Genomic DNA, 14197 nt, shown 5'->3' on the forward strand with positions numbered 1-14197 from the left:
GTCCGTGGTTGTCTTGTCTCTCTCTCTCCCACCTCCACCACCCCCCCTCCATCCTGCAAGGTCCCAGGGGGATTCTGAGCTTGCAGCCTCTGAATTTCTTACAGGCAGAAAATCAGAAATTTGGCTTCTTGGAGACACAGGATTATACCCTTCGTATGGGCTGAAGAGGTGACTGGCCTGTCCCTGCAGCCAGCCCTGGGAGCACGCGTGTGAGTGGCTGGGTGACCCAGGAAGCACAGCATTGCATGCTGGGCTTAGCAGTTGCAGCCAGTGGAGAGGCTTTGGACCAGCTACCATACAAGAATCCTCTTGGAGCTGCAATGCACAAGTCCCTCAGGATACAAATGACTGGAGGTGGGACTTTCATTTTGGTTCCCCAGGTGGTTCCTGGGTAAGATAACTGCTGCAGGTCTGCTGGACCTGGTGCCCACTGGTTCCTAAGGGATGCTGCTGGCAGGAATGTGGCTGCTGTCATGGATACGGCTAAAAACTGTCTTCTGATCTTCAGTTTCACAAATGTGATTGTGGAATTGAAGGGCTTTTAATGTGGAGTAAAAGCTTTCTTTTCCTACACAACAGAGGGCTTACCTTGCTGTGGAAAAGCAAAACTTTGTGTCTTGAGATGGAGAGAACATGAGTTCTTTCCTGCTTTTTGCCCTGACTTGTACCTTCCCTCACTCTTTGTAAGCCTGGACCGTCTGCAGGGACTTCCTGGAGTGATGCTGTGTTAGGCTCCCTGTGCAGGCAGGGACAGCAGGAGGGCTCGGGCACAAGCTTGTGCCTGCCCTTAGGGAGTCTCACTGGGAGCGGGAGGGCGGCTAAGAGCCAGAGGGCTGAGGCCTGATCTGGGACAATAGCGGGCAGGGAAGAGCTGAATCCCATTTTGAGCTTTCCTTGTATTTCCCCCTGCCTGCTGCTATTTGCTGCCTGCAATTGCAGGCTGATACGGATCTCCTGACTCGTGAGGTGCCTCTGTGAGAGAGACCTGAAGATGCTCTGCTAGCACAGCGAGGCCGAGCAAGCCACCGCTGAGCAGCGACAGTGACAGAGGCAGCGAGCCATAAGGTGGTTGCTCTGGCAGGTGGCTGGCTCTGCAGGTGTCGGGGCAGGGAGAGCCGGGTACACGGAGCCGGCAATCAATAATGCAAAGAGGCAGTCACATGCCCTTGCTGGCTGTCACAGGATTCCTCTCTCCCCGGAGTCTGGTTACTTCCAGAGATCAAGTTTCAGCCTCTCAGCTGGTGAATTATTAAACTTCAGCAGTGCTCCATTCCCTTTGTACCGTGTCTGTGTCTTCCTGCTGCCCTTCCTTACCAGTGACGGGCTCTTTCCATCCAGCCGCTGTGGAGAAGCAGAGTCCTCTGGGCCAGTACAGCATCTTGTGCTCTCCTCCTTTGCTCCTTGTTTCTCTGCGGGAGAGGGAAAAGGCTCCAGATATGGACTTGTCCTACAGAACCACCATCTCCATCTACAAGGTGAGTGCCAGCACCGAAGGTTGCTCCTGTCTGCCTAGAGGAGACGTGCGGAGGGGAGGAGAAGAGCTGTTTTCTGCCAAAGGCTCCCTTGGGTGGGCAGCTGAGGGCTGGATCTGTCCCTGGGCTGAACTGTAGCAGCTCCTGCGGGCTCTGGGCTGTGTTTGAGAGTAGATGGCAGGCAGGGAGTGTGGTGTGGGTCTTAAGGCAGATCTGGGAAGGAGTTGGGCCACCAGGGTGGTTTGGGGAAAATGAAGGGTGACACACCTTTGTTCCTGGTAGGAAGGAGGAGTTCAGTCGGTTGTTTTCCCCCTTGCTGGAAAGAGCAGTCTGATCTCACAAACGCTTCCCTACACACATTGATGCTGCACCAAGGGGGTGAGGGCTGGGAGACAGAGGAACTGCTTATTCCAGCCTCTGGTCTTCTCTGCTGTGGGCAATAAACACCTTTGCTAAGCACAGCAGGTAAGAGCAGAGTGGCTGGCCTGAAGCAGCCCATGCTTTCTCTTACTAAGCTTCTGAGGCTGGCAGTTTCCTGGCCAGGAAAAAGTTGTGTTCGTGCCTGGATAATAAGTGGTGGCCCTCACCCTGGCTGGCTCGGGGGTGAGGGAAAAGGCTGCTCAGATCCCCTTGCAGTTACTTCCCTGTCTACAGCGTGGGTGTGGGGCCTGGGGAGAGAGTCATCTTCAGGCAACCGCTTGGCTCTGCAGTGGGCTAACTCGCCCTCTGGCATTGCTCCTCTCCTGGCTGCCTGGAGAGGACTTGGGGCAGCTGAAGGTCCGAGTCCCAGCTACCTCCGATGCAGGGAGCCGACTTTGTGCATGGCTGCCAGCGTCACGGCCGGGGGAGCTCTCTGGGTCCCTGTTGCACCCGGCTGAACCACAGCAGGAGGGCATCGACCTGCTGAGGTCTCTGGGCCGTGAGGAAGACTGGTGCTAACGTGCTTCTGCCTGGCCACAGAGTATCCTGGAGCAGTTCAACCCTGCGCTGGAGAACCTGGTGTACCTCGGGAACAACTACCTGCGTGCTTTCCACGGTGAGTGGGGTCCTGCAGAGCCAGGGCTCCAGACCATGCTGCTGCATCTGTCCTGGGCATTCACTGTGCCATCACCCAGAACAAGGTTGCTGGTACCCATCCCCTCGCTGACATGTCCTGAGCTGCTCTTAAGCCCTCTTCTGCTCCAGGACCCACTGCTGTTATTAGGCACAGATGGGAAGAGATGGGGTACCCTTGGCTACAGGTGATGTACCGGGGGGTGGCTGTCCTGTGTACTGCTTGCTGGGGCTGGTGATGGTGGGAAGGCAGGTCAGATCCTCACCTCCCTTCTCCTCTCTTCACAGCATTATCCAAAGCTGCTGAAGTGTATTTTAAGGCGATAGAGAAGATTGGGGAGCAAGCGCTGCAGAGCTCCACCTCACACATGCTGGGTAAGCCTCTCCACTCACCATCCTCTTTCCTGTGATGAACCACAGTTACATTTTTTTGGACCCTTCCCCTTAGCTGGTCCCTTTCCAGGTACTGCGGGAAGGAATACAGCTCCTCTAAATGGTGTCTCACAGTGCCAGGCCCTGTCCAGGTGGTGAGAGTCAAATTTATTGTGTACCCTTGAATATCCCTCAAGGCCCCAGCACTCTGCCCTGTATCTCTCTGAGATCAATGACTGAGCTCAGCTCCTGGGATGGACCTTCAGCAATGGACCGCTCATGGAAACAAATGCTTGCTGAGGCATCCTACTCTGAGAGCTGAAGTTTTCATCTTGGAGGAACCAGTTTCCTCCTCCTCGCAAGTGTGAGGGAAATGCTGGAATGTATGGACTGACAACAGCTGATGGGATGATGTCCTCCTGAGCCTGCAGCCAGCTGAAATGGCAGCTTGGAGCTGAGGGGCTTACGCTCAGCAGTGCAAATTGTTCTGCAGCCTAATGGCAGCTGCTGAAAATATGTTCAGGGAACTGCTCTACTGCTAAACGTTTTAGTAAAAAGCTTCCAGCAGATGTGTCCCTTCTGCAGACTCCTATCATCATCTGCACCACCCAGCTAGCTCCTCTGCTCCCTGCTGTCAGTCTCTTCCTTTCCTGGTTTTGTAATACCAACCCTGGCGAAGCGGGACCATGCACAGCATCGGCAGCAGGTGCTGTAGCTGCCTTCCTGTAGGACAGCCAGAGCCATGCACTGCAGCTGGGGTGGCACTGGAGTTACAAATGGGGCCTGCAGGGGCTGTGGCAGAGCAGAGACCCAGCACCCAGAGCCCATGGCAGAGCCGAGGCTGCTGGTGGGCACCTGGGGCTGGAGCAGAGCACTGGTCTGGCAGCTTCGTGGGCTGGAGCAACCCTGCATTGGGCAGTGCCTGAGGAGTGGTGGTGGAGCTGAGCCCTGGGGAGGAAGGCTACTAGCCTCTCTCAGGGTGCAGAGAGCAGCGCTCTGCGATATCTGTTGGACTTTCACACCTGTATATCATCAGCTTGAGCTGCACACTGTGGTCTGCCTCCTTGGGCACACAAGGAAATGGCCACAGGATTTTTCCACCGTCTCCTGTCTCTTTCCCTGAAGGTGAAATTCTGATGCAGATGTCTGACACACAGAGACTCCTGAGCTCTGATTTGGAAGTTGTGGTGAGTGGTTTTCCTGAGCGCTGGTGCAGGCGGGGAATAAAGGGGCTTCCTTAACCACAGCTTGCCAGCGTTTGCCCAGTTTGCCCTGTCTCCTGCCCTCTCACATGCCTGCTGGCAGGTGCCTGCTTCCTTGCTATCCCTGCTGCATGTGACAGAGGTGTGTTACAGAGCTGGCGTGCCCGCAGCCTGGCTGGTGTTCAGTGTTTGGTGTCCTTGGTGGACTGTTACCACCTCCTCACAAGTGCAGTGGAAGGTGTGCAGTAGACTGAGCAATGCCTGGCTCGGAACACATGGCAAGGCCATCCTCTCTTTTCCTGGGTGGCAGTGGTGGGACAGGAGTGGAGGGGCTGATAACCCTTCCAGATACTGCTGTTTGTGCCCATGCCAAAGCTTGAGGGATAATGGTCAGGTGGCTGCTGAGTGCCAATCCCCAAGCTGCAGGGCTGCTCCATGGTAGCCCTGATGTGTCCATTTCTGGCTTCTGTATGGGGTCCAGGTGGCAAGAGTTACCAGCTCTGCAGGTTTTATGAGCCACTCCTCACCACAGTGCATGTAACACCCCATATGGTGAAGGGACAAGGGTGATGGCTCCTTTGCCTCTTCCAGGCTCAGACCTTCCATGTGGACCTGCTGCAGCACATGGAGAAGAACACTAAAATGGACGTGCAGTTCATCAGTGTGAGTGATGAGCTCCCTTCTCCTCCTCAGCCCTCCTTGTTTCCCTCTCCCCTCCACCCAAGGGCTTTGCTTCAGCATCTGGTGTGTTTCCTTGACTTTCCGCAGAAGGAGTTAGGGGGGGCTTATCTTCCTCTCCTTCATGGACCAACCCCCCCCCCCCCCTCCCCCCCCACCTCGTTTGGCTGATGATGGAGAGCTAAAGAGGGAAGGCAACTGTTTTTTGTGCACTGGGACTTGCCAAATGCTTCAACTGGGCTAAGAGGCTAGGCATCCCAAAAGCAGAATTCCCAGCTTCTCCAAACTACAGCTTCTGCATGGGTGTACGTCCTGTGCTGCTGTGGCCCAGCTGGCCATGCTGGTGGGTAGTGTCACAGAGGGAGACAGAGGCCTGGGCTCCCAGTGCTGGGGGAGCTGGGTGCCAGTTCTTGCTCCTGAGATCTTGAGGTTCATCAGCACAATGGGGCCCTTTGAAGTGAAGGGCAAGGTAAAGAAAGACTTTATAAGAGGTCCAGGTGAAGTCTGATTTCAGGGGTACTCAGATGTTCAATCACTCATCAGAGCAGGACCCTTGCTGTATCACGGTGTGTCTCTGGTTCCTTATCAAGCCTGGTTTCTCCCTGGCAGGAGAGCCAGAAGCAGTATGAGCTGGAGTACCAGCGCAGAGCCACCAACCTGGATAAGTGCATGGCAGAGCTGTGGAGAATGGAGAGGGCCCGTGATAAAAACGTCCGGGAGATGAAGGTGAGCAGTGATTGTGGGAAGGGGAGCTGGAAAAAGAACTGGATGATTTCTCTGGAGCCAAGGCTTGATTTCTCAGCAACCTCATCCTTCCTTAAAAGCCAAGGGATTGACACCGACGTTCAAGAGACAGCAGGCTTATCTGGAAAGGAGGAAACTCCTTTTCCTCAGGGTGCTGCAGTCCTGTGGTGCTCACTCCTGCCAAGACCTTTCCTCATGCAGCAAGCCTCAGTGTGCAAGGTTTAATCCCTGGGATTCCGCTTTAGCTCCTCTGTGCTGCTCCAGCACTGCAAGCGGACTGGGAAGCTCGTAGACATGACCACCTGTTTCAACCCTTCCCCTGCCGTGTATGAGCCCCTTCTTCTGAACTTATGCTGATGCCTTCCTCCCTCTTTCCTTTGTGTTTCAGGAGAATGTGATGCGACTGTGCTCAGAGATGCAGGTGTTTGTCTCTGAGAGCCAGAGGGAGGCTGAGCTGGAGGAGAAACGTCGCTACCGCTTCCTGGCTGAAAAGCATCAGATGCTCTACAATACTCTCCTCCAGTTTTACAGCAGGGTATGGCCCTGGCGTGCTGGGGGGCAGAGCTGGGGGAGCAGGCAGCATGGCTGGAGGAGAAGCATGCAGGAGGATGGAGCCAGGGCCAAGATGCCCCTTGGGTGAAGGCAACATCTGTGCATGGACTGGGCAGGAAAATCTATTTCATTTCTTGCTGGTCGTACTAAGTACAGGCTGGCTGTACTAAGCTAGGAGAGCATGGCTGGGGCTGAGGATGGTGCTGACATGGGGGTTAGTTGGGTGTGTGCGTGATAGGAGAGGTAAAGGTGATGTAGGTGTGTACAGCAGGGTCTTTGAAACCACAGGGTCTCTGCTGGAGGGTGCCATCCTAGAAATTCGCTCCTGTGGGGCTCTGTTTGGTCATTCCCACAAACCTAATTGTGGGAGCAGCTGGTCCCCAACCTGATGCACACGGCAGCCCTCGGTTCCCTCTGTAGCTGTCCTGCTTTGTCTGTCACTCCTTCTCTCTCCCCAGGCTCGGGGCATGATCCAGACTAAGGCACCACAGTGGAAGGAGCAGCTGGAGGCCAGCCGCAACCCCTCGAATAGCCACTCACAGGGTCTTCTCGCAGCCTCCCACAGTCAGGGGTATCCATCAGGCCGGCTCACCCCTACCCACCTCGAGATGGTGAGGACCCATGGACAGCCTTCACCTTGTTTGGTGAAACACTGGAGCAGGTTGCCCAGAGAGGTGGTAGATGCCCCATCCCTGGAAACATTCAAGGGTCAGGTTGGACAGGGCTCTGAGCAACCTGATCTAGTTGAAGGTGTCCTCCTGCTCATTGCAGGGGGGTTGGACTAGATGGCCCTTAAAGGTCCCTTCCAACCCAAGCTATTCTATGATTCTGTGGTGGTGAGGCTGCAGCTCCGCCTTTCAGGCTGTGGGGCACGGCCAGTCCTTGGCCAACCTTGGTGGTACTGGCTACCTTGTCCAGCTTCTGTGGCCTTTCCTGGCCAAGATGAAGGGAAGTATGTGTATGGCCTGCAACAGGGGAATGTGCTGGGTTTGCCTTTCTAAGAAGGACTGAGTATCTCTCAGAGCATCTCCTGATTAACACAACCCCTGTGGATATGTGTTCAGCCTCCTTTCCTTCCAACAGCCCCAGAGACCCCTTGAGGACTTTTCTTCTCCCATAACTGGGAGTAGATCCAGCGTCTTCTCTGCAGAGCCTCCAGAAATGAGACTGTCTCCTCAACCAGAGCCCCCCAGGTGGCCATTGCGGAGGACACCATCAGCTAGTATGACATGGGTCTGGGAGCAATGCTGTGGGGACATAGAGGGGTTGGACCTCTCTGGGAACAGGGTTGGGTTTCAGGAGGGGCCACCACTCTATCAGACCACTGGTCCTCAGCCATATTCCAGGGCATGGTGAGAGGACAGTGTGTATGGGAGCTGTGGGGGCAAGGCTGAATGAAGCAGAGGGCTGAACTCAGGCTTCAAAGCAGGGTCCATCCGGGACAAGGCCAGGCTTCTTGTCTGGCTGTGTGAGGTGGGGAACCCCCAGATGTGCAATTTTCAAGGCTCCTTAAACCATGAGGGCTGGTGCTTACTGGAGTTCCCATTTTGGTAAAGCACCTGCCCTCATGCTACCGGATTAAATATGAGCCTGCCCTACGATACCCAGCCACTTAACCTGATGTCTAGCCTTAAAAATTTCAGCTTGAAGTGTTAAAAAAAAAAAGGGGGGGTTGGTCAGGGAGGGAGAAAAATTACCCAAATAGTTGCTTTAGGTCTTTCCAGCTTCAGGGCTGGGAAGGGGGCCATCAGCCAGGACATGCAATGTCTATGCTCTAGACCTTTGGCCAAAGAAGAATAGGGCAAAGCAAGTCGTTTCGGCTTGAGTTGATTTTCTCTGCAAGATGAATGTTTTCCCATGCTTTGCCCATGCTATGCCTTGCTGTCTCCTTGCAGAGGAAGGCTGTCTACTCCTTCTCTAGAGTGATTATTTGACTGGGGAAGCACTGGTCCCTTCAAGGCAGTGTGGGTCTTGCAGGAGGATGCCAGACTCCAGCCAGACCCCTTTGTCCCTGCAGGTTTGCTCCCTACTGGCCGTACCTCCCGTTCAGGTTCCTTTGGTGAGGCCAGCAGCGGCAGCGAAGGCAGGAGGAGGAGCAGCACAGCGAGAGTGCAAGCTATCGTGCCCCACACGACTGGTGTCAACCGGACCCTGCTACGGTTTGACCCCGGGGATGTCATCACGGTGCTGATGCCAGATGCGCAGAACGGCTGGCTGTATGGCAAGCTGGAGGGCTCATCCACGTACGTGACTTTGGTGCTGTAAATGGTCCTGATGCAGGCTTGCTGGGTCTGAGGCTGGGAGGCTTAACCCTGAAATTCTCTCCCTGCTCCCCTCCTGGTGTGGTCTGGGCACTGTGCCTCACCCACCATCTGGGTGGGACATCACCGTATCCTCAGCTGGGGGTTGTGCCTAGCATGGGGGCTCTCCAAGCCAAGGTGATGCGGTGGGGCTGGGCTAGTGTGGATGAGCTGCCTAAGAAAGCACTGGGGGCTTTGGGTAGAAGATCCAGGGATGCAGCGACCCCCTCCTGGCTTGCATGACTGAGTGACTTCTGTCATGAGATCCAGCTCAGGGCCATGAACTGCTGGAGTTACCTGAGAGGCCTGGCATTTCTCAGCTCACACCACAACTGCTGTCACAGCCTCCAGCACAGACATGGCATGGAAACTGCTGCACCCAGCACTTACTGAATTACTCTCCGTGGCACCACCGGTCAAAACCTGTGTGCAAAGTCTGCCCTGTTCCACACGGGACCCCTGCACCGTGCTCTGCAGGGAAGCTCACGCTCAGATGTGAGATGAGCAAGAGCAGTGCCTTTCTTTGCAGGGGTTTCTGGGGTGGAACTGTTTTACCCTGAGGAGAAAGGATTTCCACAGCTTCCTTGTGTTCTGGCCTTGGCCTCCTTGTGATCGTGCTCAGTCGGAGCATCTCTTCCTGGGTTGCACCAGCATTGCTACTGGGAGCGTGGATTTTGCATGGCCTCTGAGAAGAGCGAGTCCTGCTCCAAGGACTGTCTCTCCAAGGACAGTCTCGCAGTAACCCCGTGCCCCACCCAGAGGTGAAAGATGTGCAGGAACCCTGTCACACCCAGTGCAGCAGCAGCAGCAGCTTGGTGGATGTGTGGGGTGGGTGTAGATAGGAGTGCTGGACAGCTGGATCCGAAGAACCACAAACTGCGATTGCCTGGTCTCATTTGTGTCTGTGCCCTAGATGCGGCTGGTTCCCTGAAGCTTATGTCAAGCCTCTGGAGGATGCAAGAGAGATGGAAGAGCCAACCACCAGGTAACAGGAGAGTAACTGGCCAGGCAGGAGCTGGAGTGGCTCCTGGTAGGTCACTAACACCAGTGGGGTACTTGTTTGGGATGTGCCCCATGGAAAGCTGCAGTGCTCCCATGCTGGAACATCTGCTGAGAGCCTCACTGTGCCCTGAGATATCACAGGCTTACCTAGAAGGCTCCCCTGACACGTGCAGTATCTTCTCAAAGGCACTTGTGACTGGACCAGTCCAAGCCATGTGTATTTTCTCCAGAGACATCCCACAGACACATGTTGCAGCTAGCACCTCTGCTGCTCCCTATTCCTTGCTCTTTGATTCTCACCCTGCTGTCTTCTGCTCTTGCTCAGGTCCTTCCCACTGCGAAGTAGTCACAGTATGGATGACATCCTGGACCGTCCCAGCACTCCTTCCTCTAGCAATTACTGGCCTGCTGCGGCCCAGCCCAGTTTGCCAAACCCACCTCCCCTCTCAGTGGGTGCCAGCAGTCACCAGACTGGGGTAGCCACGCCAGTCAGTTCTGGCTCCAAGGTGAGTGCAGGAGGAGTGACCAGTGCGTGTGTGTGGAGTGGGCCACGTCTGACTTTCATCTTCCAAGGCACACCTTTTCTGCATTGGCCTCTTGAGAAAGAAAAACACCTTCCAGATTTTGGTGTGTGGCTTCCCTCCCCGAGCTAAGGTGTCTTGCTAGCACTGGCCTTTCTCACCGAGTCTGTTTGCATGCCACCATGTCCTGGTGGCCCCTGCTGGTCAGCCTTGTGTGTGCAGATCCTCCGTGCCTGGCTTTGCTCCCACAAGGAGCTGCTTCTCTGCCCCTGCCCTTCTTATTTCTCTCTTTTTTTTGCTCACCAGGGACCCTTCAGTTCAGTCCTATTCTCCATGACCTCCCAGCCTGATTTCTGGTGGCTCCAGGGCAGCACCTCTTTCTGCTAATAGTAGGACCATGGAGTGATCAGGCTGGGCTGGGTGACCAGCTAACAGAGATGCCATCCTTCTTCTCCCTTCAGAGAATGGAGAGGAGTTTCGTAGGAGTCCTCTTCTAAATTCAAGCAAGGGCTGGCGTAAAGTCACAGCTGGGGTAGGGGAAAAGCTAGGGGTAAAGGCTGAGGGCACAGCCGTTTTGGAAAGCCCTAGAACAAGTTGTGTCCGGCCCATGGCTTATGGATGGTGTGCTAAGGAAAGCCTCCGCTTAGTCACTGCTCCCAGCTGGGGGGAATTGACCGGTGAGGATGAAGTTGAGGGTAGTTAAAGGCAAGGACTGGGAGAGGGAAGAGTGGTGCTGCCTGTGGCATGTTGCTCAGTCTCAGAGGAGGCTGAGAAACTTCATTTCTGGTCACTGCTTGCAAGCCAGCGCAAGGTTGCAAGCGACTGGATGGCTCAAAGGACTGAAAAATGCAACATTTAATTACTCTTTTTTTGCCTTTCATGTCCTCCTCTGTGGTTTCAGGGAACCTCAGGCCGCACGACACACAGGGGAACAGGCTCTGCAGCCTGTCCCCTGCTCTGGGTCACTGGTTTCCATCTGGTCCCAGGGCTAGGGCATAGAGATAGACCTGGGATTGAGCAGTGAAATGCGTAGAGCATTTGGAGTACCATGGCAGAGCAATTGACCCCTCACTAGAAGTTTTGAAAAACTTAGCCTTGCTCTAAACTTATGCCCAAGACATCCTCCAGTTGAGCCAGGAGCAAATGGATGTGTGTTTGATTCCCAGCTGGAACACATGTGGCTTTCTTGTCTGACACCAGCTACAGAAACTGGTGTTCTTTAGCAGGCCAGATGTCACTGATCTATCTGTTCACTAGCTACTGGCCAAGAATAAGGGCCACAGGGCCTAGGTCCATCTTTCTCCATCGGGTTGGTCCACGTTTAAGCAGGTTGTGGTGTGGGGTAGGTAGCTGCAGCTCCTGAGTTCCCTGTGGATGCAGGAAACATGTGAGGGCACTGATGAGATGGACTCTTTGCCCCAGGATGTGTGGCCAACATGAAGGGGGCATCTCTGGCTGTGCTGGCAGGGTGAAATGTAGCTCAGACTGTCACTGTTTGCTGTGCTCTTCAGACATGACACTTTGGGGATCTGAGCCATCTCCTTTCTTCCCCAAGACAAAGGGATGTGTCCTGGGGGAACAGGAAACCTGTGATGTAGGGACAACCCCCCACCACAGAAATCAGGGTGTTATCTGTAGTGGTAAATCTGTGGCCTTCTGCAAAGCTTGAATGAATAAGTAATCAGAGCCCTGTTAATAGGACTCGGGCTCCTAAATCACTTCAGTGTTTTGTGAAATCTTCCTCCATGTGTGCGGTGTCTCCTGCCCCACTTCTGTCTCTCCGTTCCCCACCCCAGCTCGCTCACTGCTGCTTTTCTTTTAACTGCAGAAATCAGGAGTATTTGACCGGCCCCCTGAACTCTTCCCACGGTGAGTGAGGTGTGGAGCTCTGCTCTGGAATCATCAGACGGGGGAGGCATTATTCCAATGCTATTATTATTTAATCTTTTGGATTATCAAATGTGGGAGGAACAGGGAAGTGTCTGGAGGAAAGCAATGCACAACCCACCTCCCAGGACAGGAGGCAGAGCTGGGCGATTCTGGCCTCTGCTGACTGGGAAGGTGCTCTTCTACCTCAGGTAGAAGGTGTAGGACTTGAGCACACCAAGCATACGGCCAGACCTGCATGCTCCTTCCCATCCATTCCAGAAGAGCCACAATAGAAGCTCACAGCCTGAGCATGGAGCTACACGATTTGGGCAGCTCTACCTGCTTGGAAAGGGCTGAGGCATAAGGGACATGGCTTTTAGCTTTGATGAGCCAGGTCTGTGGAGATAAGACTTGCCATAAATCCCTGCTTTTCTTCCCCCTGCAACTGGGTTGGTGTCTCCGTGTTTCTGGCCTGGTGCTGTGGCCTCTTTCTGCTCTCTCACCCCTTGCTTGGAGGGTCGGGGGCCACAAGTGTAGAGTGCTACTGCAAGGGACAGCCTTATGCTAGTCCCTTCTTCATCCTATGAGAGAGGGAGGGTGAGAAGCCCTGAGGAGAGTACCAGGGGAAACACATGGGAACCTGCAGCAGGGTGTGTTAAGGAGGGAGAAAACACACCTAGCAGCCAGCTTTGCCACACTCTCCTCCTGGGCTGGCGAGCAGGACTAAGTAGCCTTTGCTTGGTCAGTGGGACCCCTGCATGGTCTTTGCAGATTTTCCTGATGGTTGCCTGTTTCCTTTCTGCTTCCAGAGGTACCAACCCCTTTGCCACAGTCAAGCTGCGTCCCACAGTCACCAATGACCGCTCAGCACCCATCATCCGATGAAGTGGGGCTGCAGACAGTGGAGAATTTCAGCAGAGAAGGGGGAGGCATAAAAGTGACATGCTGTGACGCCCAGCTGGGCAGCAACCTTGTGCTACCACTCATGAAGTGACCTCTCTTTTCCACTGCCTTACCTCCAGGACATTGGGACCCATCTCACCTGGCTGTCTGGCATACTTAAGCCAGCAGCAGATCCCTGCTGCTTTTTTTCTATCACCCCCTGTCCCCCCTCCCCGTGTGATGTTACCATACTTGCATGGGAGATGTCTGGTGTCACTGGTGCTGGTGGCCAGGAGAGGGGATGCTGCTGGTGTGGGAGGTGGAGGGACAGATGGGTGAGATCATGGAGCACATGGGGCAGAACTAGCAGGATGGCAAAGGTGAAGCTTTGCTAGCCTGGCTGTGAGCAGAGAAGGACGTCTCGCCAAACAGTCCCTTTGGCAACCATGTCTGTCTGTAGTCCCATCTGCCCCTTCCTTTACCGGGCAGCCTGGGGCAAGGCAGGGGCAGGTGACAGTGCTGTCACTGCCCTGCTCTTTCCCCTGTTGTCCTGTGGAAAAGATTTGTGGTTTGTTTGTTTTTTTAATAAAATGGAGAACACCACTTCTGTACCCATCCCAGTGGCTGGGACATTGCCTCAGTCAGAGGACGCAGTGGGAGGCGGTTGGGGGGTCCCTGCCAGCACTGGGGCTGCGCTGGCTGCTCATTGTCAGGTGTTGAACGCTGCAGTGCCATGGCTCCGGACAGGGCAGCTGCCAGCCCAGGAGGCCACGGTGGACATGCAGGGTACCAGGAGGGTTGTACAACCCACTGTTGACTGTGGGTCCCCCCGGACCCCCTGGCTCTCCTGCCGTTGCAGGCAGCAAGCCCTCGCTTCCTGGCTGCCATGCATGGGCAGGCCTGGTGGCCATCTTCTCCTCACTTGCTGCTGGGCCGTGCACCCCAGGGCACCCCGAGGCTGCTTGGTGTGGGGGGAAAGACTTCCCCTGGGATGTGTGGGGGCCGCACCAGCCTGGCCACACCACTGGGGTGACCTACGTTTGCTGGGGGAGGCCTCACTGGAGAGGCAGCGTGGGTGAGGGAGGGAGTGCAAGCAATGGCCAGGGCTTTAGCTGATTAGCCTTATTAATAGAAATTAAGCCCTGGCTGCAAGCACTGTAAAGCCCCCGTAGGCCCCCGTGCTGCCAGGAGGCTGCGGGGCTTTGGGGGTTTACAGCCCGAGCCTTTCCCTCCCCAAAACTCCACCTGGGGTGAGCCCTAGCCCTGTCCCTGGAAGTAAAATAGGTTCCCCCATGTGTGGCCAGAGACTGGCTCATCTCCAGTGCCTCCCAGACCCCTTCTGGGTGGCAGCCACTTAGCGGGGTTGTTTCTGGTGGGTTGTTTCTTTTTTTGAGGGTGGGGGGTGGGTGAGGTTAGTGATCTGCCAGGGGGTGGGCTGGATCCAGCACTTCAATCCATGGTTGCTGTCGATTCCTTGGGTGGCCCACCTTGCCTTTCTTCTCTGCTGGGCACATGCCCTGCAAAACCATGGCAGTGCTTCTCCATCCTTC

General features: G+C 55.1%; 1 protein-coding gene across 1 annotated transcript; it reads left to right on the forward strand.

Moving 5' to 3' along the window:
* The first annotated feature begins 1268 nt into the window (after positions 1 to 1268).
* On the forward strand, positions 1269 to 13258 carry BAIAP2L2 (BAR/IMD domain containing adaptor protein 2 like 2). Its single transcript, XM_005232889.3, has 14 exons — positions 1269 to 1475; positions 2433 to 2508; positions 2814 to 2900; positions 4023 to 4084; positions 4691 to 4762; positions 5387 to 5503; positions 5910 to 6056; positions 6532 to 6684; positions 7157 to 7295; positions 8091 to 8316; positions 9287 to 9358; positions 9701 to 9881; positions 11725 to 11765; positions 12575 to 13258. The coding sequence occupies exons 1-14, from the start codon at positions 1437 to 1439 to the stop codon at positions 12648 to 12650; spliced, it is 1488 nt and encodes a 495-aa protein (XP_005232946.1). The 5' UTR covers positions 1269 to 1436; the 3' UTR covers positions 12651 to 13258.
* The last annotated feature ends 939 nt before the right edge of the window (positions 13259 to 14197 follow it).

This window comes from Falco peregrinus, chromosome 6 (genome assembly GCF_023634155.1).
Source record: "Falco peregrinus isolate bFalPer1 chromosome 6, bFalPer1.pri, whole genome shotgun sequence".
In the NCBI taxonomy this organism is placed as follows: domain Eukaryota; kingdom Metazoa; phylum Chordata; class Aves; order Falconiformes; family Falconidae; genus Falco; species Falco peregrinus.

Bases quoted from the DNA above. Each gene is read 5' to 3' on its own strand.
- BAIAP2L2 (XM_005232889.3), top strand. From the start codon at position 1,437: ATGGACTTGTCCTACAGAACCACCATCTCCATCTACAAG. The intron at 9,359-9,700 runs GTAACAGGAGAG...GCTCTTGCTCAG, and splicing joins ATGGAAGAGCCAACCACCAG to GTCCTTCCCACTGCGAAGTA. The intron at 11,766-12,574 runs GTGAGTGAGGTG...TTCTGCTTCCAG, and splicing joins CCCCCTGAACTCTTCCCACG to AGGTACCAACCCCTTTGCCA.